A 17,244-nucleotide genomic window follows, 5' to 3' on the forward strand; every position below is an offset into this window, starting at 1 on the left:
TTATTTGTATGTTTCTATCCCAGGCATGCTACCCTGCCTCATAGTGGCGCCCGGGTGGAAACGATCGTAAGAGGAAACGATTAGGCTAAAGGGTAGCAAAACAAGACTCCCGTGGGAGTGCCTAAGGAGGTGCGAGAGCATCCTCATTGCACTGCGCGGAGTTGTAAAAAAAGCTCCTACAACCTTGTCACAATCCAGGCGCTGTTCCTCAAGGGGCCGTTACATAATAAATGGCATGTCCCGCACAGTTAGCCTGGTATTGAGAAGAAAAATGGTGGGGGTCTTAGTAGATCTATACGCGGCCTCTTGTCGCGAGTCTGACCCACCCGCCAGACAAAACAGTGTACACTATTTTCATACAGGCCGGTGAGAGGGAGCTTTTGTTCACTTTTTCTGGCCTAGAGTTCCAAGAGCAAGGCTCAACTCTACCTGACAGTTTAAGAAGAAGAAGAAAATAAGAAGTATGTTTCTATTTGAACACACCCTTGACATCGATGCATGACTTTGTATTGCATGTCTTAGTTATGTAGGCACGCTCATTACGCTGGACCTTGTAGTGGTTGAAATTCGGAGATTGGTGTTGGAATGGGGTAATCAACCTTAGATATTGCTTTGGTGTTGGAATAGGGTAATCAACCTTAGATATTGCCAAACAAAATAATTAATTACCAATAGTTAATTACATAATTGGGTTTTTTAGCGGCCCCCGAAAGGGGAAAAGACGCTATTAGTTTTGTGCGAAATGTCTGTCCGTCTGACCGTCTGTCCGTCCGTCCGTCCCGTTTAGATCTCGTAAACTAGAAAAGATATTGAAAATCCGACATCACAATATTTTAGACCATTCAAAGTTCTGATGCAACGGCTACTTTTTTTTTCTGAAAGCGAAAAATCTAATTTTTAAAATCAGTTATGCAAGCAGTTTTTTAAAGAGAAAAAGCTAATTAGTATGCATTATAAGTTAAACCTAATTTAAAATGAATAGTAATCTTATAAACTTCATTTTTTATGAACATTTTTTTTATTGCGGAAATTTTTTTTTTTTTTTTTTTTTTTGAGGATTCTAATAAGAGATTGAGAATTTTCAAAAACAATTGGGTCAATTATAAGACATCAGTTAGGCCGAGGGGGCGCGGTGGCTGAGCGGTAAAGTGCTTAGCTTCCGAACTGGGGGTCCGGGTTCAAATCCTGGTGAAGACTGGGATTTTCAACTTTGGAATCTTTGGGCGCCTCTGAGTCCACTCAGCTCTAATGGGTACCTGACATTAGTTGGGGAAAAGTATAGGCGGTTGGTCGTTGTGCTGGCTACATGACACCCTCGCTAATCGTAGGCCACAAAAACAGATGAACTTTACATCATCTGTTCTATAGACCACAAGGTCTAAAAGGGGAACTAGTTAGGTCAGGTTCACATCTAACTTTACATTCACTTTCACCTATCCTTTGATCTGTGGGACAATTGGGACACTACACAAGATCTGTTAACCTTCTTTCTCCATTCTTATCTCTCATTTGTCTTTGATATAATTTCATTTGCATGTTCTTTCTGAAAAAATTGAAGCCTGCCTGGATGGACCTTTTCGGGGGCTGATTTTGAGTTTGTGTTTCCACACAAACTGTCTTTTGTAACCTTGTTTTTTATTGATTCTTGTGTTGTCATTTAAAAGAAATAATTGTGCAAAATTGCACCTTGATTTGAGATTTAGTGTGGGAGAAATCACGTGTACAAACCTTTTACAAGACAGGCAGGCAGAGTGAGTTGATATAAGCTTTGTAAAAAAGAAGTCTATTAAAATGTAGAAATCCAATGAAATAAAAAAAAAATTAAAGGGTCTAATCTTATTCCATGAAGAACATAATAATATTAGTAACTATCCTTAGTTGGGTTACTGGTCATGCATCATACCCACTATTTACAAAGCTTTTATCAAGTCATTCTGCCTGTCTGTCTGTCTGGTAAAAAGTGTGTACTCTGTATTTCTCCCACACCCATTCTCGGATGAAGTTGAAACCAAGCACAATTATTCATTGACATAGACAAGACAAGACCGACTGGACAATATATTACTGGTAATTTATTATTTTGTTTAATAGCAACAAAGGAAACTATTACTTCAGTATTCGCAGATATGGTTAAATTTGTTGAGTTTAGTCCCCTTAAATAATTGTTAACACTTTTTTTTCATCACGCATTCTCCGATCAAGTTGATACTTAGAACAATTATTTTTTGTATATAACAAAACATGAATCAATAAACACAAATACTCAATAAGTCAATTAATTATCGGTAATTAACTATTTTGCTTGACATCGAAAAAGGGAAATAGCTTGTATATTATTGATAGATATAGTTTTAAGGACGGAGTTCTTCCCCTTTTAATAAGTCTTTTTTTTTTTTTTTAAGGATTTTGTAAATATATATTTTGCTTGTTTGTTTACTCTCATTCCAATTCTAACTGACTAAATATTTGACATTTACTCCACAGTTTGTGTATTCATGATTCCTTGCCCAGTGGTGTATCCCAGTCAATCGTGTCTTGTACAGGTCACTGCATTGTATATAAATCTGGCCTGTTGTCCAAGTAAGTCTTACTGATAGCTTATTGAAAGCATTTCGTACATTTCAATTTTTTACTTGATCTAGATAATTACATTGTTGTATTATCTTTATGACTTTCGTGTGTCTCAGTGAGAGAATAATTTTCATTGTTAGTTAAATCATCTTCCTGGGTATATCGATTAACTGCCACAGGCATCGTCCTAGGCACTGCGTAAACTGTCACCAAAGCAATCTTTTGGGGACGACGTTAAACTGTCACCAGAACAATCTTTTGCGGACGACGTTAAACTGTCACCAGAACAATCTTTTGTGGACGACGTTAAACTGTCATAAAGATTTAACTGGCAGTTCATTTGCATTATTTACTAATACTAACGTATACGTAGTGTATGCGTACGTCTGAACCGCAGAGGCCGCCTATTATACGTATTACTAGTTCGATTAAGCAAACTTACTCTAGCGTATAAAAATATATGGAGGCGCCTCGGCTTCAGGAAGTGACGTTTCTGTTTTATGTACTCAATGCCCTTTTATAAGAACTGATTTTACATGAGATAGACATACAGACAGAGAAAGAGAGACAGAGAGAGAAAGACGGAGAGAGAGATAGAGAGAAAGAGAGACAGAGAGAGAGAGAGAGAGAGAGAGAGATAAAATACCTTCTATGAGATTTTTTTTCGAGAGGCAGAAGATAGATACAAAGAATTTATTAATTAAAATAAACACTATTTTTTATTATTATTATTATCAATTAACACAACATTTTAAAAATCCTTTTATTTTATATTTTATTTTCATGTCCAGACATCCCATTTATTGAAGAAGCCACCACAGTGCCGTCAAGGGTGTTCACATGTAAGTATATGACTTAGTTCAGTAGAGTGACATCAGCACCGCATTTGTCTATTCAGTGAAACGTATAGGCAGCCCTTTTTTAATAATAATAATCTTTATTGTCCGTATGGAAATTTGTCTTACAATTTGTGCATTACACCAAACAAAGAACATTATAACTATAAGAAACCAAAATGTACATTCACACCAGACTCACTCATAATTTACATGTGACAAAGTTTATACCAGATTGTTCTTATTTAATGATTTGATTGCCAGGGGAACAAAAGAGTGTTTGTGTCTGTTTGTCTTTGCTATCGGTGTCTTGTATCTCTTTTGTGATGGTAAAATCACAAAATCCTGACACAAAGGGTGATTCTTTATTTCGAGGATCTTGTTAGCTTTTTTATAGATGTTTGTCTCAAACAACTGCCCAAATGGGGTTTGTTTTTTGCCAATGATTTAGCCAGCAGCATTGAAAAATTCGCAATGGGAAAAAATACGCGGTGAATGTCCAGGAACTAAGTTCCTTTTCTTAGTTTTTTAAGGTAACAAGCAGCTCCCACAATGAACGCAGGCTAACAAACAACTAAAATAACCTCCCCATTAGAAAAAAAAAAAGAAAAAAAAAGATAACTACTATCGATTTGTGGGAGAGGACTAGACAAAAGCCCATAGCCCAAGACATGACAAAACGAAAATGGAGCTGGATAGGACACACCCTGCTAAAACCAGCTACCAATGTTGCAAGGCAGGCACTTGACTGGAACCCACAAGGAACGTGGGCATACTTAAGCAAACCTGGAAGAGGTCAGTCATCAGTGAAGCTGAGGGTACTGGAATGACATGGGAGCAGATGAAGAAAGCTGCTCAGAACCGAGTTCGATGGAGAGGTGTGGTTGCGGCCCTATGCTCCCCTGGGAGTACACAGGATTAAGTCAAATCAATAGACAAAGCAAAAAGCAGATTATTCTATTGGAAATGTACCTGCTTTTTTTTTAAATCCCTATTTTTAGTTCAACACAGTTGTTTCTTGAAAGCGTGGTCGAGAGGCCAAGTTCGCATGAGCTTGGTTTGGCTTGGCTACCTGTGATGGCAACTCAAGGTTCGACACCCGACTCGAGCAGAGTTGTGTTTACTGAGCGCCTAATGGCAGCACGGAAAACCAACTTCCAGATACCCCTCCCCCCCAAATGGTCCACAAATGAGATTGGACCATAGCGCTCTGAGCATGCTATAAGCATGAAAATAGCGCTTTATAAGCCATAATTATTATTATTTATTATTAAATGTTTGTGGCATTTTACGTCTCGAGAGACGATCTTTTCCCTTTGCAACTTCTTGTGTGACTAAAGAGGCCAATCCTTGATACACAGCTGCGATCGCAGGTTGGGCATATATAATCACCAGGCGCCGTTGCATTTTCACCCTTCTTTCTGCTTCTGTTGTGTATGACATCTGCAATCTGTGACCCTTCCTTTATGCTCTCTCTCCATGTGGATCTGTCCAGTGCCACCTCTTCCCACCTGCTAGTGTCGATTTTGAAGAGCTTCATGTCGCGTTTGCATACATCCGTATAACGTAAAAGTGGGCGACCAGCGGCTCTCCTGCCCTCTATTAGATCTCCACACAGGATGTCCTGTGGAAGTCGACCCACTAACATTCTACGAACGTGGCCAAGCCAGCCAAGGCGTCCGCTGCTGATAACAGAGCGGATGTCCTGGCAACCTGCTACAAAGAGCAGGGTGGCGGGACATCCGCTCTGTTATTAAATGTATTGTTTGTACAATTAAAACAACCTTGAACTTGGCATTTTTTATTACGTGACGCCTACTATTAGCAAGTATATTTAGATACATAGTTTATTTGAATGTTGAACGTATGAAAGGCTTTCCTTTCTCGAGGACTACGAAACTTATCTGACCTAACTTAAAAACAGCTATGTTTATGTAAGCTTAAATATATTTATTGAAGATGTTTACATGAATAAAAATGTATTAATTTAAACTAAATGTTTATTAATAAAATTAAATAATTATATATATGTAATAATAATAACGAGGTTTATCTTCGAGTCCGAAGATTATGAGAAATGCAGTTTTTCCGGTGGCTACGCAGCCCTAGCGACCTACAAATTTTGCCACATCAAGCGCAGGCTTAACCATAGTCCGCTGGTGGTCGATTTAGATTCGCCGACTGCGTTTGTCCTCGGCAGCGTTTTTCTTTTGGTCTCTAATGTGTGTCCCGCGGCCTTGGTAAGTGACCTCCAGCTGTCTCGTTCTGAAGCCGCGTGCAACCATGTGCTATTCGTCACTTAAAGCAAGTTGGCGCTTTAGTCACGTTGTGTTGTCTGTGTATGAGGATAGAGTCCTAGTCATCAAAACAAATTTCCATAAGGATCAATAAAGCAGTCTTAGTCTAAGTCTTGCTCTTAATCTTGTTTTCAAGTCCAGTAAATAACTGAACACATTCTTATATTCACACACACACACACACATATATATCTATAGGAACTAAAATTATTTATGTGAACTAAGATGTATTTATTTAAACTAAATATTTAATTACAGCAACTAAAGTGAATATATGTGAATTTTAGTTTTCAATGAGATCCTATGTGATTCTTTCTCTCTCTAGCCCCACAACCGACATGTCCGTACGGCCCAGTGCTTCCAGATTCCAAAATCTACGGAGGCTTTGAAGCAGAACCCGGCGAGTTTCCTTGGGTGGTCATGCTACTGAGAGACGGAGTTTTCTTCTGCGCAGGGACAATCGTCGACAGTACACACGTCATGACTGCCGCCCATTGTTTCAAGTAGTGAGTTGTATTTATTCATTAGTAGGCTACTTGGTACTAGATGAGTTGACTAACAATAGTAGGCTACTTGGTACTAGATGAGTTGACTAACAATAGTAGGCTACTTGGTACTAGATGAGTTGACTAACAATAGTAGGCTACTTGGTACTAGATGAGTTGACAAACAATAGTAGGCTACTTGGTACTAGATGAGTTGACTAACAATAGTAGGAATTTTTAGTACTAATGCTTGATAATCAAAATGAAGTATTTTTCCCATTAGTTATTCAAATCTAGAACTACATTTATGTTAGTTGGCTCAATTGCCAATAATTCCGATATGACAAATGTTTACCATACCATTAGCGGTAAGGCAATTTATTTTTTAGTCACAGTAAATGTAATCACTATAGGAGAACGTCAGTATGTTTTATTCTTGGCTGAATTGAAGTTCTGCATTGATTGTAACTCTGCTTAACGTGTAAGTCTCATGGTCTCTTAAGCACTGGCTAGTCTAGGGGTTGTCTCAGCAGCATGCCCTTCCCACATTAGACCAGATATATGGAGAGAAATTGTTTGTTTGTTTTAAATCGACTCTAGTCTTGTTATAACATATTTGCATAGTTCAACGATACTGTCAGAATTCCTTTTGCTTCATGTTTTTACTAACCTATTAGAGGACATCATTTCATTACACTCGAGATCAGTCGTTAGAGAAGGCCTCAACACTGACCATCAACGTCGCACCTGTGGGCAGTGAGGACCAATAGCTCGTTTCCACGTCGTGCAGACCTGCGACGTGGCAACGTGCTTTTGCTCTAAACTGCCCACAGGTGCGACGTTGATGGTCAGTATAGAGGCCTTTTGTAACAAATGTCTCGGTACACTCTTATATACGGAATCAACTGTCGCTTATAGTAACATCGTTCCAGGTCAGACTATGTTGAGTACAACTGTTGGTGTTATTGCATCGTAACTTTCCGAAGAATACCGCTAACTTCCGGTGTTGTTTTTTGTTCAGTTTCCCAGAAAGCGCTGTCTACGAAGTCCTCGCTGGCCACCACAAGTTTGACATCAGCCAGTCGGAAGTGGGAGATCAGAGAGTCGCGGTCAAGACGATCAAAGTACATGAAAATTTTAATCAAAATACTTACAGTAAGTGTCACTAATACAGTAAGTGTCACTGATACAGTAAGTGTCACTGATACAGTAAGTGTCACTGATACAGTAAGTGTCACTGATACAGTAAGTGTCACAAATATAGTAAGTGTCATAAATACAGTAATTGTCAGTATTACAGTATCACAAATACAGTAGGCGTCACTAATACAGTGTCTTAAATATTGTGTTACAAATACTCTAAAGGTCACACATATAGTGTCACTTATACAGTGTCACAAATACACTGTTACAATGTCTTTGTTTCATGAATCAGAAGTGTTAAACAGGGTGAGTAAAAGAAAAATGTGAAAGTACTCATCTCTATTTACTTGTATCTTGAGTGTTGAAGAGTTGTCTTCACCTTCACCTGTCTGTTGAACCTTTGGGGTACCACACATAATCTGTCGACCATCTTTCCTCTCAATCTTTTGCCTTGAACAGAATCTCTTTCAAAGACATGCCTGTCTATTTCTTAATGTTGACTTCCCATCGCTTTCTCTGACTGCCTAAATTGTGCCCATGTGCCCAAAACCCAAACACCCTCGTCTTTTTCCAGGTATTGTTACCTGAAGGAAGCTCTTTGCGAATCTTGTGATATAGCCATAAAGTTGTGGTCAGCAGGTCATCGTGTGGCCCTATTGCCGTAATGATACTGTTTCGAATTTCCTCATTTGTGTTGCGGACTTTGTGGGTGATACTTAGTATTCTTCTAGTATTCTTCTAGTATTTTTCTATAGCATCTAAATTCCATTTCTTGGATCCTCCTCTGCAGTCCTACAAGTTAGCGTCCACTATTCGCAAGTATACAAGAATGTGGCAATGACGAAGGAGCGCATGTCTTTGTACCGATAGCTATGCCTTCATGTTATGTACTATTGTGGAACTCTTGTGATGCCGCTGTGGACGGTGCAGTTATGGCCAGTAGTTCACTTTACTCAAAAAGTTACAACACAAGAGATAATAATCATAATAATAATCATAACAAAAATGTTATAATATCTAAGACACTGGTGAACAGTACGCAAGATAAAAAAAAAAAAAGCAAAAAATAAAAACAAATGCTTTAAAAAAAAATACAAAGCTTATATTGGGTGAATGGAGAGCACCATGCAATATCTGCTAAATCTCTCTCAGTTATCCAAGTTTATCTCCCCTATTTCTAATATAGAACAAAATTAATTAATTACCACTAATTGATTGACTAATTTGTTCATATTTTATTGTGTTTTCATCGACAATGAATAATTGTGAAAATGTTTAACTTGATCCAAGAATGAGAAGTGGGAGAAACAAAGGTGTCAAAAAAAACATCCGCCCAGATGGAATGGGTTAATAGAAGCTTGGTAAAATATATAACTGCATCATAAACAAATGAGTCTGGATTTATTGTACGGTCTCGTGGTAGAAGATCATGTGACAGGCCTGGATATTAGATATTAGATATATCAAGCATCAAAGTTACGAGAGACTATTTGTTCTTGAGTGTGTGGGGGTGTTTCTATGGAGACTGTGGGAAGAGGTTAGCGATTGGTTCTGAGTGATGCAAGATAGGTGGCATTGTCGTCAGCGGTTTTAGTTAGGACAGGAGACTGAAAGGTTGTGTTAATGGAGTGAGTTATACATTTGTAAAAAAAAAACGTCTAGAAGATATATTTTATTTCATATCAACTTTTGTCTATATTATAATAAAAGTTATATTTTTTATTGTTCGCAACGAAGATATTCAAGTCATTATAAGTTTTATTAATTAAGATACAATACCCCTGCAGCAGTTTAGTTGTCTACCAGCAGTCTGGTGCTACAAGTCGACGACCGTTCTCAACACTATTGATATTGTTTGATCTTTTACGATTAAATTTGTTGTTAAAAAAAAAAGGTCATCAGATGAACAGTTAAAAGAATATTGAATATCAATATGAAACCAAGGAAAGCAGGAGAGAGAGAGAGAGAGAGAGGAAGAGAGAATATTCAGTAAAATAATGTTATTCAACTTTTTCCACACAAATAGAATGCCAATCCATTGTCCAATTACATTTATGGAGCGTTTCGGTAAACTGGTAGTCATTGTAATAAAAGGGATATAACCAATTTATTATTTTTATTACTAGTAAAGCAAATAGAGAGTTATCCAGGTAAAATATAGGTCGCTATTTTAAAGATAGAAAGGGAATATGGGATAGAGATAAGAGTGGTCGTCTGCAAGTGAAGAAATTCAATGTCTGTTTGGGGTTATGCAATTCTGTGTAATTCTGTGTGAAATATATTTGATTTGGAAGAAGATAATGTTAAAGTATAATTAATTGAACTATTTATTATAGTTTTTCAAAGATGTATTTAGGGAAATTATTTACTTCGAATAATAAAGTATGAGAATGCACCTGCAGAAGTGTTGAGTTGTTGAAACTTACAGATGGATAGCTATTAAATATCACTCAAAGAAGTAGACATATTGTATGGTTGACAGCTAGGTAAACATCTTATAAGAAATAGCATAAAAGCTATTGATGAACAAGCTAAAAAGATCTTTCATGGATACCAGATGGAATGGAGACTATATGGTACCTTGTTTTTCAACGTTCTTTTACATCAAAGGGTTAGTGAATAATGGAGGTGAGGTGACTAAGTGGTAAAGCTCTTGGCTTCCTAACCAAGGGTTCACGGGTTTGAATCTCAGGAAAGACTTAATATTGTTTTTTTTAATTTCGGTATTTTTTAGGACGCCCATAATAACAGTGTTGTTGTTACTATTTCAGGCAATGACATCGCAATGATCACACTCACCTCGCCACTGACTATAACAAGCTATGTCACCCCAGCGTGCCTTCCTTCAGTGTCGGATTCCTTAGAACCAACTTGTACAGTAGCCGGCTGGGGTAAAACAAATGGTATGTCTGAAAGTCTCACATTTATGTGGCGTCGACGTTTGCTTCTTTTTTGTTGATCGACAGTCTTCTGGATTGCTTGCAGGTTTATAAATTCTGACAAAACTATTTTTTTTATGTCTGTAGTCATTGTGCTGGTCAGACAGTACTCTAGTAAGTTTTTACTGCACATCATTGTACTTAAGTATCTTGAACTACAGCTCAATCATATGTGTATTTCAAACTTGCAACTGCCCCATTGATTATCTTACCTAAACACTTTTACAACATTAAATCGTATCTTATAAAATACAGACGGTACTTTAAAAAAAAAAACAACAGAAGATGATTACGTCCTAGAAGTGTTCTTAGGTCAATTATGTTAACCAACAACTTAAATTTTGCCAAGTCATTGTTTTTCCTGGCTGACTCAGGCAGCCCACTCCATGCTCTAATAGCACTAGGGAAGAAGGAGCATTTGTACACATTTTTCCTAGAATATGGAACATGGAAAGCTATTAAGTCAACTGAAATACATTTAATAAAAATATATCATCAGGTTTTTTCTTTTAAAACCATGTTTTGGCTTAAAAGATAAACCCTCTATTGAAGTTTGCATAGATACTTTAAAACAGAAACTCACCATGTTATCGAAATTGCTTCATTTATTCTCTATTATATTAAACCCAAATTAGATTAACCCGTTTTACCATACACATTACTTAGAGTTAACTCAATCTTTGTACTATCTATCTATCTATCTACACTGATTAGGTGGTAAACCTCCGACTGTACTTATGAACGTAAGACTAAATGCTTACAACGCCACGGAGTGTCTGAAAACGTTTGACCAGTCCAAGAACTTACTGGACATTCAGGTAGCCAACGACATGATTTGTGCAGCCAACGGAACATTTGGCGGGAAAGACTCTTGCACGGTAATAATACTAGAATGGGTGTACTAAGTAGAACGCCTTCAGACCATGAACTATAGAGCTATGCTGTAAACATTATAATAATATATTAATTTATAAAATATAATGTATATATTGCTGTAACAGCTAAACCAAATACCTTCAACCAAAGAGGCAAGGTGGCTGAGCAGTAAAGCGCTTGGCATCCGAACCGACTTCCCGGGTTCGAATCCCGGTGAATACTTTGATTTTTATTTCGGGATCTTTGGGCGCCTCTAAGTCCACCCAGTTCTAATGGGTCATTATTAGTTTGGGGAAAGTAAAGTCGGCTGTGCTGGCCACATGACACCCTCTTTAACCGTCACAGAAACACAAGACCTATAGATCGCAAGGTCTGCAAGGGGAACTTTACTTTACTTACAAACGGCTGTCCAATAATCCTAGTTAAATATGAAATAAACAAATAGATCAAAGACTAGAATCAGCTAAGACTTCCTTGCTTCCATCAAGATCCTCTGTTCTCATGGCGTCCATCTGTTCCAAGCTCTCATGTGTCTCATGGTAAACTGTCTCGTGCCGAATGGCTAAGCAGGGTCATAACAATGTATGTCTTACATTCAGTAGTCGTCAACGGGTGCACTGGCGTCCCACGGGGGCGGGGGGGGGGCGATTTTGTGAAATGGGAAAGGGGGGGGGGGCACAAGGTTTCAATATCTCACATAACTTGTTTGTTGACCAATGAATTACTGCCTAAGGATCGATCCATGTCTTATGCAATGGACCTAACACTGCTCTATGAAGAAATGAAGATTCACTTCTAGGATGTAATAAAGTTTTAAAAATTTAAATATAAATGACAATTTTAAACATCTGTTACTGATGTTCAAATTGAGTTACAGGAAAATAGGAAAATATTTTTCTGTGTATTTACTGCGAGTTATTTGACATAACTTTTGTATAATAGTTATAAATTTAACTATCAGTTATTGACAGCATGAAAATTAATAAATAAATGACATTTTATTCAAATTAGCATTCTCACGCTTCTTTATTAGTATTTTTGTTAGTGAGTGGGGGTGGGGGTGTGCTGGCGGATTCTTTTAGAGAAAAAAATACGCAAAGGGGGCTGTAGGCCAAAAAAGGTCGAAGACCACTGCATAACCTGAACCTGGATATTTATTGCATTGTTGTCATGCAGCTTTTTTTTCCATTAATTTTTTTTATTTTTTTTTTTAGTTCTTTCTCAAACAAACAAACAAAACTACATAGTTCTGCCCTTTCAAATATAACGAAATGCAACTGATTTGTCGCAAGTTTTGATTTGTCGAGCGTATAATAATAATAATTGTCTTCTCACTCCCAGGGCGACTCGGGCGGGCCGCTCATGTGCAGCAAGATGACGTCAGACGGTAGCTACAGGTACTTTGTGTTTGGTATTGTGTCCAACGGGAACGGTTGCGCCATTCCAGGGGAGCCAGGAGTGTATACAAATGTGGCCAGATTTCTGAATTGGATAAAAGACAATACGATAAACTCATGAGAAACCGATTATTGTAATTAGCGTATATATAGTTACTTGTTTATTGTTTTGTTGTTGTTGTTGTTTTTGTAAATATATTTCATACCTCGCACTGAAAATAAAGACACCTGTACCATTCCAGTTTATTTTTGTACATTTTGTTTGGTCCATCGAGTCCATCCCCAAACTACCTTTTTTTTTTCGGGCATATGAAAAGGGAGGCTATAAATAGCGAAGAAACAAAGATGTCCATGAATGAATGTGTTCTGTTTATTGTATCACACACGCTGACACGCACATATAGCTGTACACATCTAATCTACACATCTGAACATTGTGGCATGTTTACTTCTGTTCAACATTCATACACGTGATTGGAAACAATTTAGTGTACTATTTCATTCAACTGTTGAAAAGGTTTTCAAAAATTTGACATAAAAACAACATGGATTTGAATAGAAGGGAATAAAACGAAGGAACAAGACACAGCGACAAAAATATGCAAATTATACAAATGTTTTTTTTTTAAACAAAGGGAGCGCTGCGTACAATGGCTGTCTCTCAACATTGCAATTTAACTTTTTTTCTTTGTAAAACGAAATCAATTAATTACCACTAATTGGTTAAGTAGTTAATTAATTTGATTTGTATTGATTCATGTGTTGTCATCAACTAGATACATATAAAGCAAATTTGAACTTGAGTGTAACAGAATCCACCCAGACAGACAGACAGATGGAATGAGTTAATATAATTTGTAATCATTCAACATACAGATAGCAAGTAGATTTAAAGATAGATTTACATTTTATAGGCTACGGGTAGGTAAAATATACTTATTTGTGTTGCCTCAACTATTTTATCCAAACACATGCACAAAGTGACATAATGATCATACAATTTGACATATGGAAGTCCTTAAAAACATTATTGTACATCACAAGCAACCACAGAGGTACATAACTTACATCTTATATACTTCTGAAACATATATAGTTTGAACCAATTATACAATCGAATGATATGAAATTCAGTTTGGTATGATCTAATTTAAAATGAAATAGAAATTCCCCCAATACCGCTTACAGGTAGAGAGTGGTACTGTCTTGGAGAGTTGATTCCTAGGCCCATATTGGTAAAAATAGTCCCGATTCTTCGCGCCTTGAGTTTCATCCATAGAAAAGCAAACAGTAAAACATATATATATGGCTCCTTTTGTCTCGAAAGGCAATGGATGCGCCCAAGTGAGTCACTGGTTTTGGCTTAATCTTGAGACGGGGCAGAATCTGGTGTGGCTAATCAAGCCAATTCTAGAACGGCAGACTTTGCCACAATTCGTACATTTGTATGCCTCTGATTTAGGGCTAGCAGACAGGGCAGCTTTCTTTTTTTCCCTCTTGATTAAAGCCGCTTCAATTCTTTTGTTCTCAGCAAGGGTTGTCCCAGCACGCACAGTCTGTCTCCATGCACTCCGGTCTTTGGCTATGTTTTCCCACATACTTTCACTGATGCCTGAGGCTCTCATGTCTCGCTTGCAGACATCTCTATATGTTAGTCTTGGGCGGCCCTTGGGTCTGACTCCTTCCACAAGCTCAGCATATAAGATATCTTTCGGGATTCTACCATCTGGCATGCGGGTGACATGTCCGAGCCAGCGTAATCTCCTTTGTGTCAGGAGAGCATACATGCTGTTCATATTGGCCAGTCTCAAAACTTCCTGATTGGAGACATGGTCCCTCCAAGAGATGCCCATTATGCGTCTCAGGCAGCGCAAGTGGAAACTATTCAATCTGTGCTCTTGGTACATGTATGTTGACCAGCTTTCACTGCCATAAAGGAGAGTGCTCACAACACAGGCGTTGTAGACTAGGATTTTGGTCGCTGTGGTCAATTTACCATTTTCCCATTCGCGCTTGGAGAGTTTTGCCAATGCTGTGGTAGCTTTTCCTATCCTTTTTGTCAGCTCGATGTCTAAGTCTAGGTTACTGACAATTGTTGAACCCAAGTAGGTAAATTCCTGCACCACTGAAAGGGTGTGGTTCCCAATTTGTATTATAGGTATTTCTGCAACGTCTTGTGCCAGGATTTCGGTCTTGGAGAGACTTATAGTAAGGCTAAACTCTTGACAAGCAGCTGCTAAGGCGTTCACTAGCTTCTGTAGACCTCCTTGTGAGTGAGATACGAGTGCCGCGTCATCGGCAAACAGCAGCTCCCTTATCAAGATACGACGCCTTTTCGTTTTGGCTTTAAGACGTGCCAGGTTAAAGAGCCTTCCATCGGATCTGCTATGGATGTATATTCCGTCTTCCAGGGATTTAAAAGCACTGGATAGTACGACTGAGAAGAAGATGCCAAAAAGTGTAGGGGCCAGTACACATCCTTGTTTTACACCGCTCTTAATGGAGAATGGCCTGGAGGAAGAACTTTCAAACTGAACGGTGCCCTGCATATTTTCGTGAAAAGCTGACACTAGTTTTCTTAACTTATTTGGACAGCCGATTCTCTCTAGTACAGCAAACAGACCGCTTCTGCTAACAAGGTCAAAGGCCTTGGTCAAATCAATAAAAGCTATGAAGAGGGGCTGCTTTTGTTCTCTGCTCTTCTCCTGTAGCTGCCGCAGAGAGAAAATCATATCTGTTGTAGATCTTCCTGCCCTAAAGCCACACTGCGACTCTGGATAAACACGATCTGCCAGGATCTGTAATCGCTTTAGTAATACTCTAGCAAAAGCCTTTCCGACTATGCTAAGCAGTGAGATGCCTCTGTAATTGTTACATTCAGAGCGGTCGCCTTTATTTTTATAAATTGTAACAATGTTGGAGTCTTTCAATTCCTGGGGGACCATTCCTTGTTCCCAGCACAAGCTTAGCAGTTCATGGAGTGGTTTGATTAGGGCATGTTTTCCAGCCTGAATTACTTCAGCAGGAATGCCATCTCCTCCGGGTGTTTTCCCATGTGCAAGCATGTCAATGGCAATGCTCAGCTCCTTTACTGAGGGCGTTTCGTCTAATTCCGTCAAAACTGGAAGTGATGGGAAGTTGGAAACAGCATTTGGTGAGATGGCGTTTTCAATCTGGTAGAGTTCTGCATAGTGTTCTACCCATCGTTCCATTTGCAGCGCACGATCGCTGATGATTGAGCCATCTTTTGACTTGAGTGGAGCACACTTGCTGGTGTGAGGTCCAAAGGCTTTTCTCATGCCCTCATATAGTCCTCTTATGTTACCACAGTCGGCACAAGATTGAATATCTTCGCATAGCTCCTGCCAGTTTCAAAGGTTGTCATGGCCAGGGGTGTCAATGGGGTTAAGCTCCCATTGTCTATAAAGTACTCCTAATGGCATGCGTCTCAAATAGCCTCTGACAACTAAGTCCAGCACCTGGCCTGCTCGTGTGGCTTAGATATTAAGCCCGGCGAAACTGCTCTTACTAACAGGTGAAGGGGTGAAGGCGGATACCTGGCGCCACAAAACCGGGAGCTTCGGGCAGATGGAGCTCGTCAGCCTATTTTATATTATATATTATATATTATATATTTTAACTATTTTATCCAAACACATGCACAAAGTGACATAATGATCATACAATTTGACATATGGAAGTCCTTAAAAACATTATTGTACATCAGAAGCAACCACAGAGGTACATAACTTACATCTTATATACTTCTGAAACATATATAGTTTGAACCAATTATACAATCGAATGATATGAAATTCAGTTTGGTATGATCTAATTTAAAATGAAATAGAAATTCCCCCAATACCGCTTACAGGTAGAGAGTGGTACTGTCTTGGAGAGTTGATTCCTAGGCCCATATTGGTAAAAATAGTCCCGATTCTTCGCGCCTTGAATTTCATCCATAGAAAAGCAAACAGTAAAACATATCACCCTGCCTAACAATATAGTCATAAATAAACTATTGTTATCAGAAAATATTGATTTACCCTAGACATATACATAATGAAAAATTAAAGGGAGACTATTTAGAATGCTTTAGCATTTCAAAAGTTATTGAAAATATTGATTTACCCTAGACATATACATAATGCAAAATTAAAGGGAGACTATTTAGAATGCTTTAGCATTTCAAAAGTTATTTCTCTGTTCTTAGTAATTAACCAGAATTGTTTTATTATACCCATGATATGAAGTTAGTTAGCAGAGAGTTTATGAAGTCGTGGAATGTAAAGAAATGACGAATGTTTCATTGGCTCCTTCAGACATGAATGATTGCAATTGCTGTATGTCCGTGTTTCCCAAAGTAGGGTACGCGTACCCCCAGGGGTACAGGAAGACTTTGGAGAGGGTACGCGTTGAACCTCATTAACTATTCTGATTTTTAAAATACCCTGTTATTATGTTCTGTTAATAGATTTGTATTTGTTAAGGGGGGGGGGGGGTTAAGGCCAGGGGTACTCAGAATTAAACAAAATTATACAAATACACATAGGTCAAACGTTTGGGAAACACTGCTGTAAGGGGATTTCAAACTAGGGGCCAGAGTCTTGTGGCTACAGACTGAAATACATTTCACCCAAAGTTTGGGAAACACTGCTGTATGAGGATTTCAAACTAGGGGCCAGAGTCTTGTGGCGACA

The 17,244-nt window shown here is 38.3% G+C and overlaps 1 protein-coding gene across 4 annotated transcripts in view; it reads left to right on the forward strand.

Moving 5' to 3' along the window:
- The window catches only part of LOC129927263 (trypsin-like), a 29,851-nt gene extending 17,069 nt beyond the window's left edge, over nucleotides 1–12,782 (forward strand). For all 4 annotated transcript variants that reach the window (XM_056035523.1, XM_056035522.1, XM_056035525.1 and 1 more), the window contains exons 3-9: nucleotides 2,485–2,580; nucleotides 3,363–3,413; nucleotides 6,030–6,210; nucleotides 7,211–7,344; nucleotides 10,104–10,235; nucleotides 10,986–11,149; nucleotides 12,489–12,782. In XM_056035523.1, coding sequence (XP_055891498.1) covers nucleotides 2,485–2,580; nucleotides 3,363–3,413; nucleotides 6,030–6,210; nucleotides 7,211–7,344; nucleotides 10,104–10,235; nucleotides 10,986–11,149; nucleotides 12,489–12,665 — 935 coding nt within the window. In that variant the 3' untranslated portion in view covers nucleotides 12,666–12,782. The remainder of the gene's footprint in view (nucleotides 1–2,484; nucleotides 2,581–3,362; nucleotides 3,414–6,029; nucleotides 6,211–7,210; nucleotides 7,345–10,103; nucleotides 10,236–10,985; nucleotides 11,150–12,488) is intronic.
- Nucleotides 12,783–17,244: the final 4,462 nt, after the last annotated feature.

Source organism: Biomphalaria glabrata, chromosome 7 (assembly GCF_947242115.1).
Source record: "Biomphalaria glabrata chromosome 7, xgBioGlab47.1, whole genome shotgun sequence".
Classification (NCBI taxonomy): domain Eukaryota; kingdom Metazoa; phylum Mollusca; class Gastropoda; family Planorbidae; genus Biomphalaria; species Biomphalaria glabrata.